The 15,338-nt window shown below is 46.4% G+C and overlaps 1 protein-coding gene across 4 annotated transcripts in view; it reads right to left on the reverse strand.

Moving 5' to 3' along the window:
• Positions 1–15,338, reverse strand: part of MDGA1 (MAM domain containing glycosylphosphatidylinositol anchor 1) — a 198,946-nt gene that overhangs the window by 42,443 nt on the left and 141,165 nt on the right. For all 4 annotated transcript variants that reach the window (XM_068157453.1, XM_068157460.1, XM_068157434.1 and 1 more), the window contains 2 exons: positions 8,962–9,139; positions 8,134–8,157 (listed from right to left, as the gene is read on the reverse strand). In XM_068157453.1, the coding sequence (XP_068013554.1) occupies positions 8,134–8,157; positions 8,962–9,139 (202 nt within the window). The remainder of the gene's footprint in view (positions 1–8,133; positions 8,158–8,961; positions 9,140–15,338) is intronic.

The raw sequence follows: 15,338 nt of genomic DNA on the forward strand, positions 1-15,338 counted from the left end.
AGGTTGGACTCGATGGTCCTCGAGGTCTCTTCCAACCTTAGTGATACTGTGATACTGTGTGATTAGAATGTGCTGCCCAGGGAGGTGGGGAAGTCACCATCCCTGGAGGTGCTCAAGTAGGGATTGGATGTGGCACTTGAAGCCATGGTTTAGTAGTCATGAGGTGTTGGGTGACAGGTTGGACTTGATGATCTTTGAGGTGTCTTCTGACCTTATTGATTCCATGATTCTCTTAAGAACCATGAAGGAATACATACAGAAATGACAACATGTTTCTTACTAAGGACACGCTAGAAATCTCATCCATGACATGGTGGTACAAGACTCAACTTTTTGGGGTTCACCTCCCCACACTGTTCCTGTTATCATGCTCAGATGAAGAGAAGCTCAAATGTCTACTCGGGCTCTTGCATTTCTGTATCTTTGATGGTGGTTTGCTCTGGTTTCTGGGAAGGAGGCCTCCTATCCTAGCATGACTGACTCTGGCAGAACATTCAGGACAGAGCAGAGTCAGTAACTGATAGCCTGGGTGGCATGGATGGGATGGGCAAGGGAAGCTTTCCGCAATGCGAGAGCCAAAAGCCCCAGATATGGTACATTGTGATGGTGGGAGCTTCACACACCTACCATGCACACCACAAATCTGCTATCTTGTCACAAAGACGAAAGACTACCCATGAAATGGGCAGCATCTTTATTCTGAGATGCTCCATCTCCTGTTTCCTAACCTGCAGCTAAGCTCCTCTTCATCCCCTTCCATTTGGAAATACAAACGGCTGCCATCCAAACATACATCAAAAGCCTGCACACTCCTGTAGTAGAGAATTGGTTTCCTTCCTCTTGCCAGTCTCTCTCCAACATTCCACCAAAGCAGTGAGAAAAGAGGAGGCTTCCTTCTGCTGCGGCCCATAAAAAGATCTCCACCACCACAAGCTGGACACTGGTGCTGCATGCTGAGGGCTTCCTTGATGACCTTGAACCAAGGCAGCTGGGTTTTCTGTAAGATCAATGGGAAATGTGGATCCTGCCATCTCAGCCACAACCACTGGGAGCTTGGCTGGGCCACCACTTAACAGATGATTAACCCTGGCTAAGTGCTTTCCATTCAATCCTCTCATTTTTAATTAGCATCCTAATCCAAATTAGCCACTGCTCCGAAGTACCAAGCACAGGGGGGCACATGGCAGCTGGAGCTGAAGAAGGAAGGAAGAGTGGGGAATGTCTCAGGGCAGATGCCTGTAAGGTGTGAAGCAGGGCAGCTATGTGCAGTGGGGAGACCTCTTTCATCCCCAGCACAAGGAGATGGAGGGGAGAAAAGAGTGAGAAAGCAGCTTCTGAGGATCCTACCCCAACCCTCATGGCCAATAGAAGAGAGTTCCTGGTTGCATGCAGCATCCGTTGGTCCTCAGAGGAGAGTCTGGAGCCCACAAACTTTCTGATATTGCTGGTTTGGTCTAACACTCCTGGCTTCTCTTCACTGGACTGAAGACAAATATTTGCATGGCTCCACAAACTGCCAGCTGCATTTAGAAGGCAAACGTCTTCTTTTACAATGGCATTTTCCACCATAGCTGTCCTTTTGCAACCAAAGGGACAGGGATGGCTTGTACCTCTGACTCTGTTTTGCATGTGGACCTGCAGAGGAGAAGGGTGACATCTTTCTCCTGCACAAAATTTACTTAACAGAGAATATCAGGAAGACAGCAGAGCAGAAAACTGTAACACAAAGGCTAACCAGGCAACTGTTTGAGAGGGAGCAAACCCACAAAGGACAAGACACAGAAACCAAAGGAGAAGAAGATTGAGGAGAAAGCCCAATCTCAGGTAGAGATCAGAGAATGCTGTGTAAGACAAGAGGGCTAAGGAGAGTGTCAAGACACTGGTTCTGCCAGCTGATAGACTACTGTGTTTAATTTGTAAGAAGCCCCAGACAACCATGGGGGAAAACTGCTCAGAGAAAAGTACTCAAAAGATTGAGGAGAACTCTTTTAATGCAAAAACTTCACCCTCTCCTCTCACACAGATGTAGCTACTTCCAGAAGGCAACACTGCCAGCAGAGAGCATAAAGTAGAAAAGGGTCTCATGCACTGCAGATATAACAATGTGATCAAGCTTACATGCAACACCATTTATTAAGAGAGTTTATAACTGCAGCACATTGCCACTGCTTACTTTGGGACCTCAAGGCACTTTACAACTGATGAACAAGGATTTTAGACAACTTTATGAGGTAGCAATGTCTCTTTCTATATATCTCCTGTATTATGTGTGGGGAAACAGATGCTTGGAAGTATAGAGAGACATGTTTAACATCACAGCAGGCAGTGACAAAGCTGGAAACAGAACCCAAGTGCTCTGACTCCTGGTCCTTTGGTTTAAAACAAGTCACAGGAAGGCAAAGCTCTGGTGTTTCTCCCAGCTGGGAGGTACCCAGAGCAAGCAGGAGATGTTCTATGTGGTTTGGGATACCACCAGCAGGTCAATTCTCCATGGTTATTAGCAAGGCTTACCAGGAGAAACCTAGCAGATCCAGCTGAAAAGGAAACCTTTAAATGAACTGCTGTGTCTCAGAGGCCACAACAGTGATCTAACTGTTGACTTCAGCTATGTGAAGCAAACCTTCTTGAAGACTCATATCATCTGCCAAGGATCCTGGCTCAGCACTGCAGAGCAAAGGAAGCTTCCTGTTTAAAAATTAAACAACCAATTTAAATATTGAACACAGAAGTTGTCTCTGGATTGTTAGAGGCAAGGTGGAGGTGGCAGGGGAGCTGGTTCTTCAAAGGCTGGAGTTAGTGCTGTCTTCACCAAACAGATTTCCTTGGCAGGCTTTGCAGTGGCAGCAACTCAATGTGCAGAGATATTTGCTCCTGGTTATAGACACCTCCCTGCATCCCCAAGAGAGAGACCCTCTGCTGTGGCTATTAGCATTTCACGTTGCTTTGCTTTCTTGAGAAACATAATGGAGGTTTTCATTTCAAGTCCTTAGGGGAAAGCCATCCCCAGTCCCAAAATTCTGGCTGCCAAATGAATGCAAAAATAGTAATTCTATTCTAGCTGTGGACCATGGATGAATAAGCAGATGGAATGCACTTGAATAAAATTGCCTTTGTCATTTGGTTGTGGTCTGGTGGCTGAAACTGGCTTGGACCATAGGGGACCATGCTCTGAGCCTCAGCTTTGTTACAGTCCTGCTGCATGACCCACAGGCTATCACTTTCTCTCTGGAGATCAGTTTCTCCATCTGGATGAAGACAATGAAAACTGTATTGTGACCTCAGAGTGTTGGGATCTAAGAAACAGCACTTAACAACTTTTGCTGTGGTAAGTTTCTAAAGCACTTATGGAACAAAGCTTCACAAGACCCATAACTGGTTGTGTCATACTGCATAGCCACCTGCTTTAATGAATCCATCTGTGACAAGGGGACAATACAACCCAGACAATTCTGTTTGCCATTATGATACAAGGAATTGTGGTAGTCACTTTCTTCAACCTTTGTGTTACACATATTCCTGAGAAATGGGCAAAAGTTGGGGAACTAAACTAAACATCAGGCTCACACCGCATTCACACATGTTCATACTGGGGCAACAGGTTCATATTCCTCTGGACTATGTCCAGTCCAGAAGAAGGGCCAGATGGAAGAACCTGGAAACTCCAGGCCTGTCAGCCTGACCTCAGTGCCAGGCAAGATTATGGAGCAGATTATCTTGGGGGCAATCACAGCACACCTGAAGGATGGCCAAGGGATCAGGCCCAGCCAACATGGATTTAGGAAGGGCAGGTCCTGCCTCAACAACCTGATCTCCTTCTATGATCAGGTGACTGCCTGGTGGATATGGGGCAGGCTGTGGATGTAGTCTACCTAGACTTCAGCAAGGCCTTTGACACCGTCCCCCACAGCAAACTCCTGGCCAAGCTGTCAGCTCGTAGCTTGGACAGCAGAACTCTGTGCTGGGTTAGGAACTGGCTGGAGGGCTGAGCCCAGAGAGTGATGGTGAATGGTGCCACATCCAGCTGGAGGCCAGTCACTAGTGGTGTCTCCCAGGGAGCAGTGCTGGGGCCCATGCTCTTCAATTTCTTTATTGATGATCTGGCCGAGGGAGCTGGGATTGTTTAGCCAGCAGAAGAGGAGGCTCAGGGGAGAACTTACTGCTCTCCATAACTACCTGAAGGGAGGTTGTAGACAGGAGGGGGTTGGTCTCATCTCCCAGGCAACCAGCACCAGAACAAGAGGACACAGTCCTAAGCTTCACCAGGGGAGGTTTAGGCTTGAGGTGAGGAGAAAGTTCTTCACTGAGAGAGTTGTTAGAAATGGGAATGTGCTGCCCAGGGAGGTGGTGGAGTCACCATCCCTGGAGGTGTTCAAGAGGGGATTGGACGTGGCACTTGGTGTCATGGTTTAGTAGTCATGAGGTGTTGGGTGACAGGGTGGACTTGATGTTCCTTGAGGTCTCTTCCAACCTTACTGATTCTATGATTCTATGTTATCAGAAAGTGGACACACAAGCATTGGACAGTAAGCAATCAGGCAGGGTAACTGAAAAATCCCAGCATCTGCTACTGATGACCACCCACTGTACTTGACCATGATCCCAAAATATTTTAACACCACACACAGCAACACTGCAGATACAAGAAAAATAGTACTGCTGCTCTGGAGGGTGAGACTTACAGGCCAAGAGTAAAAAAAAAATAAAAACAACAACAATCCCATATGTTTCTTATTGTCCTCAATGTTCAGGCTGCAAGGTTACGTCTGCTAGAACAAGGGAAACAAAACCATCCACTGTTGGCAAGTTGGAATACCTTGAGGGGTAAGACTGCAGGGTTTGTGTTAGGAAGTGAAGCCTATATCCTAATGAAATTGCATGTGAGATGTAAGGACAGAGTAGATTCCCCAGGGCTGGAATTTAGTCATGACATTAAAACAATCACTTATTCTAGGAGATCTTTAAGGTAATACCTTAGAGTTACAGTCAGTCTTACTGCTGACATCTATATAGTTGAAATCCTCAATGTCTTTTATTCATGTCCTCTGCTTTTACTTTGCTTTTGCTTTATAACCCTAGCACTTGGCTCTGCAACCACACCGCACGCATGCCTACCCCAATGTCATTAACATCTTATTAGGCTGAGAGAGAAAAATGCATGAAGAAATAATTGTATTAAGTGACTCTCAGAGTTTGTAAATTAATCACCATTGTGCATGCCCTTGTATCAGGCTGCCAGAGGCATTAATCATTTAATCTTTGCCTTTCACTTAAGAGCTCTCAATATTTGCTCCCAGTATTTGGCTGGGCAGCCTAGCGTGAGGATACCTTTTCAATCCTCTTTCAGCCCTTTTCCCTCAGATGGTGGTAATGAAGAAGTTGGGGTAATAAGAGGTAGTAGCAGGGATTTCCATGTTATTCAGACAAGAATCTGGGAACTGAGATGTACTCTGGAGACAGAGCTAGGAGCCTCTTCTATGCTTGACTTTAGGAAGTTAGTCTAAAGGCATGAACACACTGGGCAGGATCTTGATGTATCACCTAGGAGTCTCTGTATCTACTACAGGCTCAGTGACTTGTATCAGGGAGAAACCTCAGGTGAGGTTTACTGTGTGAAAATACTGAGTTATCCTCCACAATGTGTAACTTTCATGCAATCATTCTGGTCTCAGTCAAAGCATCCCCAGGCAAGGAATCTGAAGGGTCAGTTTATGAAGACCCCAAAAGACTGACACAGTTAGGACTGCTTTAACCAGTGATTTATGTACTGTAGAAGCAAGGGGAAAAAGGCCAGATTTTTTCACTTCCACCTGGAGGCTAGGATGCTTGCCTCCCCCAGCGACTACTGAGGAACACATTCTGGAGTGGATCCCCTGCAACACAGTCAGTGCTCCCCAGCAAGTCTTCTAGGGAGAATGTTTAAAGAGGATTAGAAAGTGGGAAAAAGCAAAGTAAAAGAGATCCGGAGTTAGAGCAACAATATCCCTCTGACTATAAGAAGCTCCTACTCTCAAGTCCAATATGGTTCATCAAACCATCTTGCAAGATGAACTTGTAAGAGTGAATGACTCATGGCTTCCTTAACAAGAAAACCCCATATCCTGATTCCTGGCTGCCATTACCCAACTATGGCTTCTCCTTCCCACTTCTACCCTTCAGTGCAGAAGTAGCACCTGCCCACACATACATAGAGTGATACATGAAAAGACTGAATGTTGACTCAGCAGCCGGAAACAGGGAGGGAAAAAACAGCTACATGGAACCAGCTGCTCCTCATGAACCACCAGAAAGTGCCCATCTCTGCCCAAGAGTGTTTCCTGGGCCTATACAGCACAATCAAAACAAAGGGACTTTGTTTCATCCCCTGAAGATCACTCCACCACTAATTACAGCACAACAGAAATCTTCTTTTATGCTTGATGGGCACCACCATACTCTTATTAGAATAGAATAAACCAATTTGGAAGAGACCTTCAAGATCATCAACTCCAACTTATCACCCAACACCACCTAATCAACTAACCCATGCAACCAAGCACCCTATCAAGTCTCCTCTTGAACACCTTCAATGATGGTGACTCCACCACCTCCCCGGGCAGCACATTCCAATGGGCAATCACTCTCTCTGTGTAGAATTTCTTCCTAACCTCCAACCTAAACCTTCCCATGTGCAGCTTAAGACTGTGTCCTCTTGTTCTGGTGCTGGTTGCCTGAGAGAAGAGACCAACCTCTGCCTGTTTACAACCTCCCTTCAAGTAGTTGTAGAGAGCAATAAGGTCACCTCTGAGTCTTCTCTTTTCCAGGCTAAGCAACCCCAGCTCCCTCAGTCTCTCCTCATAGGGCTTGTGTTCCAGGCCCCTCACCAACTTTGTTGCCCTTCTCTGGACATGCTCCAGCAAGTCAACATCCTTCCTAAACTGAAGGGCCCAGAAGTGGACACAGGACTCAAGGTGTGGCCTAACCAGTGCAGTGTACAGGAGCACAATGACCTCCCTGCTCCTGCTGACCACACTGTTCCTGATGCAGGCCAGGATGCCATTGGCCCTCTTGGCTGCCTGGGCACACTGCAGGCTCATGTTCAGCCTACCATCGACCAGTACCCCCAGGTCCCTTTCTGCCTCGCTGCTCTCCAGCTGCTCTGACTCCGGCCTGCAGCACTGCATGGGGTTGCTGTGGCCAATGTGTAGAACCTGGCACTTATTGAAGACCATCATTCTAAGATGTATATTCTTCCCTCAAAATCAATGAGTACTCTCAGTGCTAAGTAAAGAGAGGACTGCATCTTGACAGAAATAGCCAGAAGGTCAAGGAAACAGTGATGACACTGGAGGGGAAGAAGAAAGGAACCATGCTCAAGAAGTTTGCAAGAGGATCTAGATCTGAGTGGGAGACTACTCCATACCAAGCTGCAGAGATAACAAGTGATATCTTTCCTGGTCAGAAGAGGATGGGACATATACATTCCTTAAACATGAATATTTTGGGGAACATTTAATAACCTCCTTATTGGATGCAGACTGCTAATGTTAGGGGGAGGGCATATTCAGGATTACAGCCTATCCAGTCACAAAGATGTCAAGTGTGAATAAGAAGCGCATTTTTGGCATTTATCTACTGGCAATGAGTCAAGGTACAATAAATAATATTTCTTGCTGGAAGCATTGGTGTGTGCTACTTCATCTTAGGAAGAAGTTCTTCATAGAAAGAGTGATTTGTCATTGGAATGTGCTGCCCAGGGAGGTGGTGGAGTCACCCTCACTGGAGGTGTTTAGGAAGAGACTGGATGGGGCGCTTGGTGCCATGGTTTAGTTGATTAGGTAGTGTTGGATGATAGGTCGGACTCGATGATCTCAAAGGTCTCTTCCAATCTGGTTAATTCTATTATTCTATTCTATTCTATTCTATTCTATTCTATTCTATTCTATTCTATTCTATTCTATTCTATTCTATTCTATTCTATTCTATTCTATTCTATTCTATCCTGTCCTATCCTATCCTATCCCATCCTATCCTATCCTTTTTTGAGGAAAAGCACTTGACAAAGTCAGCTGTGTATTCCAGCTTGCCTCATCTGCTGGAGCACTTGGCTAACATACATTGCATTCAAAACAAAAATACAAATGTCTTGTTGCTTACCTGTTGGGTTGGGATAGTTGATTGCTGGAAGAGGAAACAGAAAAACAAGTCAGAACAGCTAGTAGTCACTCAAATTGCACATCACACTCATAGTCTGAAAATAAAACACATCGACAAAGGCCAGAGATACATAAGAATCCTAGCAGCACCCCTGTGAAACAGTAGTGCTCGGTGTCTGCCTTGCTGATGGAACAAGATACTGACTCTGATCCAAGCAGCAACAGACCTTTAGAAAACCACACCTAAGCGGTGATCTCAGGATTGCACAGGGGAACCCAACTTCTATGTGGCAAAGCACCCACTTAGATACCAAAGCTTCTTATCCTTATGTGAAGGATGTCACAACAGCTTTAGAAACTGTGAAAGTTTGAGAGAACAGTTATGATGAGGACACCAGACACATTGCCACTCCACAGGATGAGTGTTGGGTGGAACTGTGCAAACACAGGAGGAGGGAGACCTGTGATTTCTGCTGAAACACAGGCTCCAAATTCCTGAGAGGAGTAAAGATATCATAGGGTTGTGGGATTGCTAGGCCTAATGGTGGACTGTGATTTTGGGACTCTCCAGTCCACAGAGCAGGAAATGCAAGCTGCAGCTTCTGAGCAAAGGATAAGTGGAGACTGGCCCTCAGATCTCTAGCTAATGCTCTGCATTGATGGCACCAGCTAAAATATGGTGAAATGTGATAGCACTGTGCCCTCAAAACTCTGTAGAGCAGAGAGATTCACCCAAGGGTCACAGAAGACAATATCTACACATGCCTATGTCCCTAGGCCTGAGGCTTGGGCCTGCTCTCATAGTCAAGACTGAGGGTGAGACACCTACGTTCCATGTACCGGATGATGCGGCCAGCTGTATCTCCAGCCCCAAAGCTGGTGATGGGTGTCAGGTGAACTTCATAGCTCTGAGGCACTTTCAAGTTGGGCAAGATGTGCTCCAGCAACAGGCCTTTCTCCATTTTCTGCACAGGAATGAAGGTTTGGATGGTGTTTCTCTGAGCCAGCTGCATAGAAAAAGAACCCACAGCATTATGAAAATCCTGAAACTGGAAACCTGAGGGATGCTATATGCCTTCTAATACCCTACTCCTACTCTTCCTATAAAGAGAAGTACACCTGGTTTATCAATGGGGTATTCATGCAGAATTGGTTTTAAAACTCCCACCTCTTGTACAGATCAGTACAAGCTTGAGCTTTCCCTGAAAGGAAGCCATATCCTCCTGACTGGAGTGGTAACTAGAACCTGGAAAGGAAGAATGAACCCAACTCACCTCCATTAGTGCACCAAGGTACGTAGCCTCATTGAGACCTGTCTACTGCCATGCTTCCTCAGCACCCTTCCACAGAATCCACCCTTGAATCCTAGCCCATGCTGCTTCCATAGACCAGAAGAAGAGATCTAGTTCAAGTCAGTGGTCCTCTGGAATCACTCATAAGCTCCCTCTTTCTCTGATGCCCACTGGGGAAATGAGTTGATCCATAAAACCTGAACATTCAGTTAGCGAAGGCAGCAGGGAAATGTCAAGAAAACAATGGGAAAAATACCATTGTCAAAATCATCACCACTAAAGATGATGAATTATGTATGTCAGTGAAACATCCCTGCCCACAGTCGTACTTGCTTGGTGGGAGAAGGACAAGAACAAGGATTGCATTGTGAAGATACAATTTGTTGCCTGCTGCTGTGTGGAGCCTGGATCTTTGTGGTAAGATATGTTGGCAATGCTGGTCCTAGCAGAAAGATTTTTGGCAGGGCTTTCCATGGCCCAGCATTCACTGTCCCAGATACTAAGCTTTCCCCTGCCTCTGATACATTCGCTGTGCTGACAGGTTTCATCACAAAGGCAATTCTCTTGATAAGCAGGCTCAGTGTTTGTCATTAACTCTGAAGTTACAGGATTACTGGAAGAGGGATGCAGGGAGGAAGGTTTACAGCAACTCTGTCATTCTGGACAGTGTAGGGCAAGAAGATGGAATGAAGACATGGCAGGAGTGAAGGCCATCAGCAATGCAAGGCAGAAGAGCAATGCAGATGTGGCACTTGGTAAAAACAAGCAATCTCTTTGTCTGCCTCTAGCTCTAAGGTACATAACTGTAAGCTTAAACTCAGAAACAACAGCTGCTGCTGGAGAGCATTCCATGCAACAACCCTGTTCATTTCCAGCATGGCCAGGACTCAACAATTGGTGCTTCTCACCTGAGTTGATCTGGCCACAATATGGACAGTGCTCCCAAGCAATGGGGCAGTGTGAGACCAGATTCTGCCATGGTACTGTGTTGTGGCAGGGCCTGAGCCTAGGAACCTGTGGTTCTCACTATGAACAACTTTGTACCTGCCTTACAAATTCTGCCTAAGGGGAATCCTTGCACCTAAATAGATCAGGGTGCAAGCTGCTTGAGGAATTGTCTTCTGCATCCACCCCCTCCTGCCAGACAGAACAGATTAGAGGGCCAGGAACTGTTCTGGTGCCTTTCTGCAGCTCCTTGCCTTCTTGTGAGGTAGTGGGCTGGACCAGGGCAGAGCCTCTGGGAACCAAGCACGAACTTGGCATTGGGATGCTGCCAGGATTCATTCATTATCAGCAGCACTCCATCTTCATGCATGCAAGCTGGGTGCTGATCCAACTGGCATGGCTAGTGCTCAGCCCTTCCACCTGCCAGCCCTCCACTCTGCTGCTCTACCAAACAAGAGCTGAGCTTGCTCCCAGAGGCAGCAGTCTCACCTGGGATCACTTAGCACTTGGACCCTCAATTCTCTGGAAGAAGAGGGGCCACAGAGCAGTACAGCTACTGGCACAGGGCTTTTTGGGGAGTTGAATCTGACTGGTAGAGGCTGGTGGCATCTCCTCCCCACAAGCTGCCATGAGTTAAGGTGCTGTTAAGGCAGCTAGTAAATAGGAGGAGGTCAGGAGCCATTTCCCTTGTCTAGACATAACCTTTAGAAGAGAAACAAAATGGAGAGTCAGAGAGAAACCTAAGCATGAGATTCAGACAGTGCAAATTCCACCTCTGCTGGGAGTTAGGTGGAATTTGGGTATCTAAAGCCTCTGGGAGCAGTATCAAACCACCTACTCTCCCACATCACCTAATCCAGGACACAGCAAGAAATCAGCGTCCAGTCTGGACTGCAAAGCTTTAGATCTCCCCAAACTGAATCTGTCCTCAGGGGCACATGGGTTTAACCAAGTAAATAGCTGTCTGCCACCCAGGTTTGGCTGTGAAACAAATGAATAAAAGCACATATATAGGTCACGGATCACAACTGTCCTGCTTCCCAGAAGAGACCTGGATCACTAGGTAATGGGAAAGGGACAGCTAGGGCCCAGCACAAACCTCCTCTTGGAGCAAAGGGGAAAATTTTTGTGAGGGTCTTTTACCTTCACCAAATACTTCAAATCCAACTCTTCCTGTCTCCTGTGTATTCTCTCTATGCTGTGGACAGACATGGCAAATGGCTGCCAGCAGGGCTGCTCTCTGCACATCCTCACTATAGCCCCTACAGTTCTGGGATCATAACAGAAGTGACTGTGGTAGCTTTAGGCTTTTAAAATTTGTCACAGATCTTGAACAGAAAGTAGTAAAATGTAAATAAATCACTACTTGGTGTAAAAAGGAAAATAATGATAATTCTAAGCAATCCCATTGGAAAGATAACAGACTTAAGCTACTAATGTAAATACTCTCTTCTCTCACTTCTTTGCTCTGGGATAGATACTAACTCACTTCTGCTTGACTTTGGCTGCACTGTTTTGGCTAAGTCTAACACCTCTCTGCTCTATTCTCTTATCCCTTTTATGTACAGGCAGATAAGGGGGTGCAGGGAGGCAGAAGCTATCATTTTAGAGGATTCCACGACTACCTGAAGGGTGCTTGTAGCCAGAAGGGGGTTGGTCTCTTCTCTCAGGCAACCAGCACCAGAACAAGAGGACACAGTCTCAAGCTGTGCCAGGGGAACCTTAGGTTTGAGGTGAGGAGAAAGTTCTTCACAGAGAGAGTTGTTAGCCATTGGAATGTGCTGCCCAGGGAGGTGTTGGAATCACCATCCCTGGAGGTGTTCAAGAGGGGACTGGATGTGGCACTTGGTGCCATGGTTTAGTAGTCATGAGGTGTTGGGTGACAGGTTGGACTTGATGATCTCTGAGGTCTTTTCCAGCCTTATTGATCCTATGACCTTCCCCTATGACCTTTGGCCATGCGTGTCCTTGTGCTGTTCATTAGTTGTAAATACTACATATTTTGTACACATTCACTGCATTCCATTGTAGATTGTAGTTTTGCTTGTAATACAGCTTTCATTAGCTTCCAGCTGAGCTGGTCTGGAAAATTTAATGTTGAGGGGGAATTTTCAACCCACCACACTGGCCCAGAATGCCTTTGGAAAGATCGGTTCTGCTAGGTGAAAAGTAGCATGGGCCAAAAGTCTCCTCTGAGTAAGTTACAGTGATCAGCAAAAAGGGTCATATGTGCTGCCAGAACAGTTTAAAGGCCACAAAATTAGTGCAAGGGAGAAAAAGAAAGCAGCTTCAGCCAGCTGCTCGCTCTGTGCACACGAGGCAGGTCTCGGCTTGCAATCGGCAGCACAGGTCCAACACACAGACATTACTTCTGAGGTCTGGCTCTGCTTCCCTCTCCCTAAACATCCTTTGCCTCCTCCATTGCCAGCAGCAGGTCTGTGCAGAACTGCATACATGTGTCCAGCAGGAATTCTTTTGTCAGTTCTCCACTTCAATCACTGGCTGCTGCCCTAAGACTCCTGTTCTGTGCATGCTCTTCTCCCAGCCTACCCTGGTACATTCTTCCCTCCATTTCCTCTTCAGCCTCCTTCCTCCTGATAACACTAGCCCAGTGCTCCAGCTTAATATTGCTGTGGTGCAGTTAATAAAGGACAGACGGGCACAGAGGATAGTGAAATGCTGGCCACCTTATTAGAGGTGCTGAAGCCTCAGTGAAGGTTCTCACGCAACAAGCTCATTCATCACCAGGCTCAGGATGCTGCCAGTAGGGCCAGAAGAAAAGCACAGTGCAACACACAGCCTCATCTCTGCCTTCTCCCTCTTTATTTCCAATAATCAGAGGAAGTGGATGGGAAAGGAAAAACCAAACAAATCCACATTTTCTGCCAGCTGGCTGCAAATATCAAACAGGCTGCAGATGGGAGAACGTTCCTGCAGAACAGGTTGACTAAGAACACCTTACAAAGGACAAAACTAGCCCTATATGGGGTGTATGTAGCAACATGCAGAGTTTGCAACCTGTCGCCCTTCCCTGCCACTTGTAAGTAGTATTAACAACCAAGGGAGAGTACACTCACATGCTGATATGTATTTAGCCATTGAGTCTCCAGGATTTGCAAACTAGGTCTGCCCTTTCATGTTCCTTACTGTTACACTCTGTTGGTAGGTACTGTCTGCCCACTCCCCTATCTTATCTGGGCTGTCTTGTGGTGCTTAGAGAGTGCTTGTCCCACCATTCAGGAACACACCAAGAGCGTCAGAGAGAAAAGCAGGTTGTCACACTACCCTTTCTCCCTGATTCCATTCCATTCCCCCACAGCAGTGAGGTCCAAAGCAAGTGCCATGGTTTAGTCACGAGGTCTGTGATGACAGGTTGGACTTGATGATCTTTGAGGTCTCTTCCAACCTTGGTGATTCTGTGATTACACCACCACATTCACATTTTCTTATTATGTGGACTATTACAGCAAAAAAGGATGTTGTTTTCGGATGGAATGATGTTTAAGACAGGCAATTTGTCAACTAACAAACATAAAAATGCCAAATGATATTAATAAACACATTTGTTAGCAGTTAATGTTGTAGTCCTGTTAAACAGCACAATGAATTCTCAACCTACCTGTGTTGGGACTCTGTGTGACCTGCATAGCCACACATGTGGCCTCACAATCAGCTGCACATTAAGCAGCTGTGCATGCTTGCTTGAGTGAGAAATTAGAAAGAAAACCTGTTTCATCACTGAGTCCAAGGAATTGTTCCAAATATCAGATAGAAAAAAAGTACATTGAAATCATGTTGCTTTCCCAGCAAGTTGATCAGAGCAAAGGAACTGCTCTATGGGCATCCAGCTTCCTAGCAGTGCTATTCACTCCTTATTTTGTCCCATTTCTTCAGCAACTTCTCAGGTCAGGGCATGAGCTTTCCAGAATCTCTCCTCCAAATCCTTTCCACACATGCTCACTCACTCTCCTTTTTCTCTCAGCCTCATTCTAATTCCCCATGGCTGTTCTTTCCTGCAGCCCAAATGAGTCAGGGGTAGCTGCCTGCACTCCCACTCCATCCTCATCTGGTAACTGCAGATGTGGACCACTGGGAAAGCTCCTGGCTCCCATCCCTGCCATGCTGGTCTCTCTGAAAGGAGAGGAGACAGACAAAGGCAGGCTGGTGTGGCCCTACAGCTTCCTTCCCTCCAGCAGGTTCTTCCTCATTCCCTCTACAGCTCTGCAGAGGAGCATGACATACAAAGGCTGTCTCTAGCATACATGCAGGTGGGTTGCTAGCCTGAACTCCTTCAACACTCCTCTTTCACCTGTGTCAGGACACTTTGGAGAGCACATGTGCATGAGGCCAGGAGCCATGAGTGCAGGAAACATATCTCTAAAACATCTGAACAAAATATGACACAATAATGTGGACAAAATAATCTTCAGCTGCCTGTGTAGCTGGTGGGTTGCTCTTTTCAAGTAATCAGCAATTAAAGTGCTCTTGCAACAGCAGGTGCAAGGGCATGCATATCTCTCATGCCTAGAACAACATCCAGTTTCAGCCAAGCTGCCCATTTTCTTATCAAGCACACACATCCTGTTTGAGCATGGTCCAGGGGCCTGAAGAAGGTGGCAGCAGCAGAAGAGCACTTTTCTTCTGACAGTCAATTCCACTCAAGATGTGAAAGAGCCTCCTATTTTCACCCGTTCAGCCTGTTTGCCACCAGTACTGGACACATTATAGAGCTCTGTCCTAAGGGGCTGCAGGGAACATCTCCTGTTAGATTTCCCCTGTGGCTGCAACTGCCACAAACTCATCCCAACAACGTCCAGCTAAGACACACTGCTCCCTTCCAAATGGCATATTGTTCACAGAGACGGGACAAAAATCATACAGCATGACAGGACTGGCAGTGTCTGTGGCCTTAAACTGATAATGGCCAGGAAAGATAGTCCCAGGCACCCCATCTGAGGGTCTGAAAGGG

Source organism: Melanerpes formicivorus, unplaced genomic scaffold, assembly GCF_026170545.1.
Source record: "Melanerpes formicivorus ecotype bairdi unplaced genomic scaffold, bMelFor1.0.p_v2 SCAF_2, whole genome shotgun sequence".
NCBI lineage: Eukaryota > Metazoa > Chordata > Aves > Piciformes > Picidae > Melanerpes > Melanerpes formicivorus.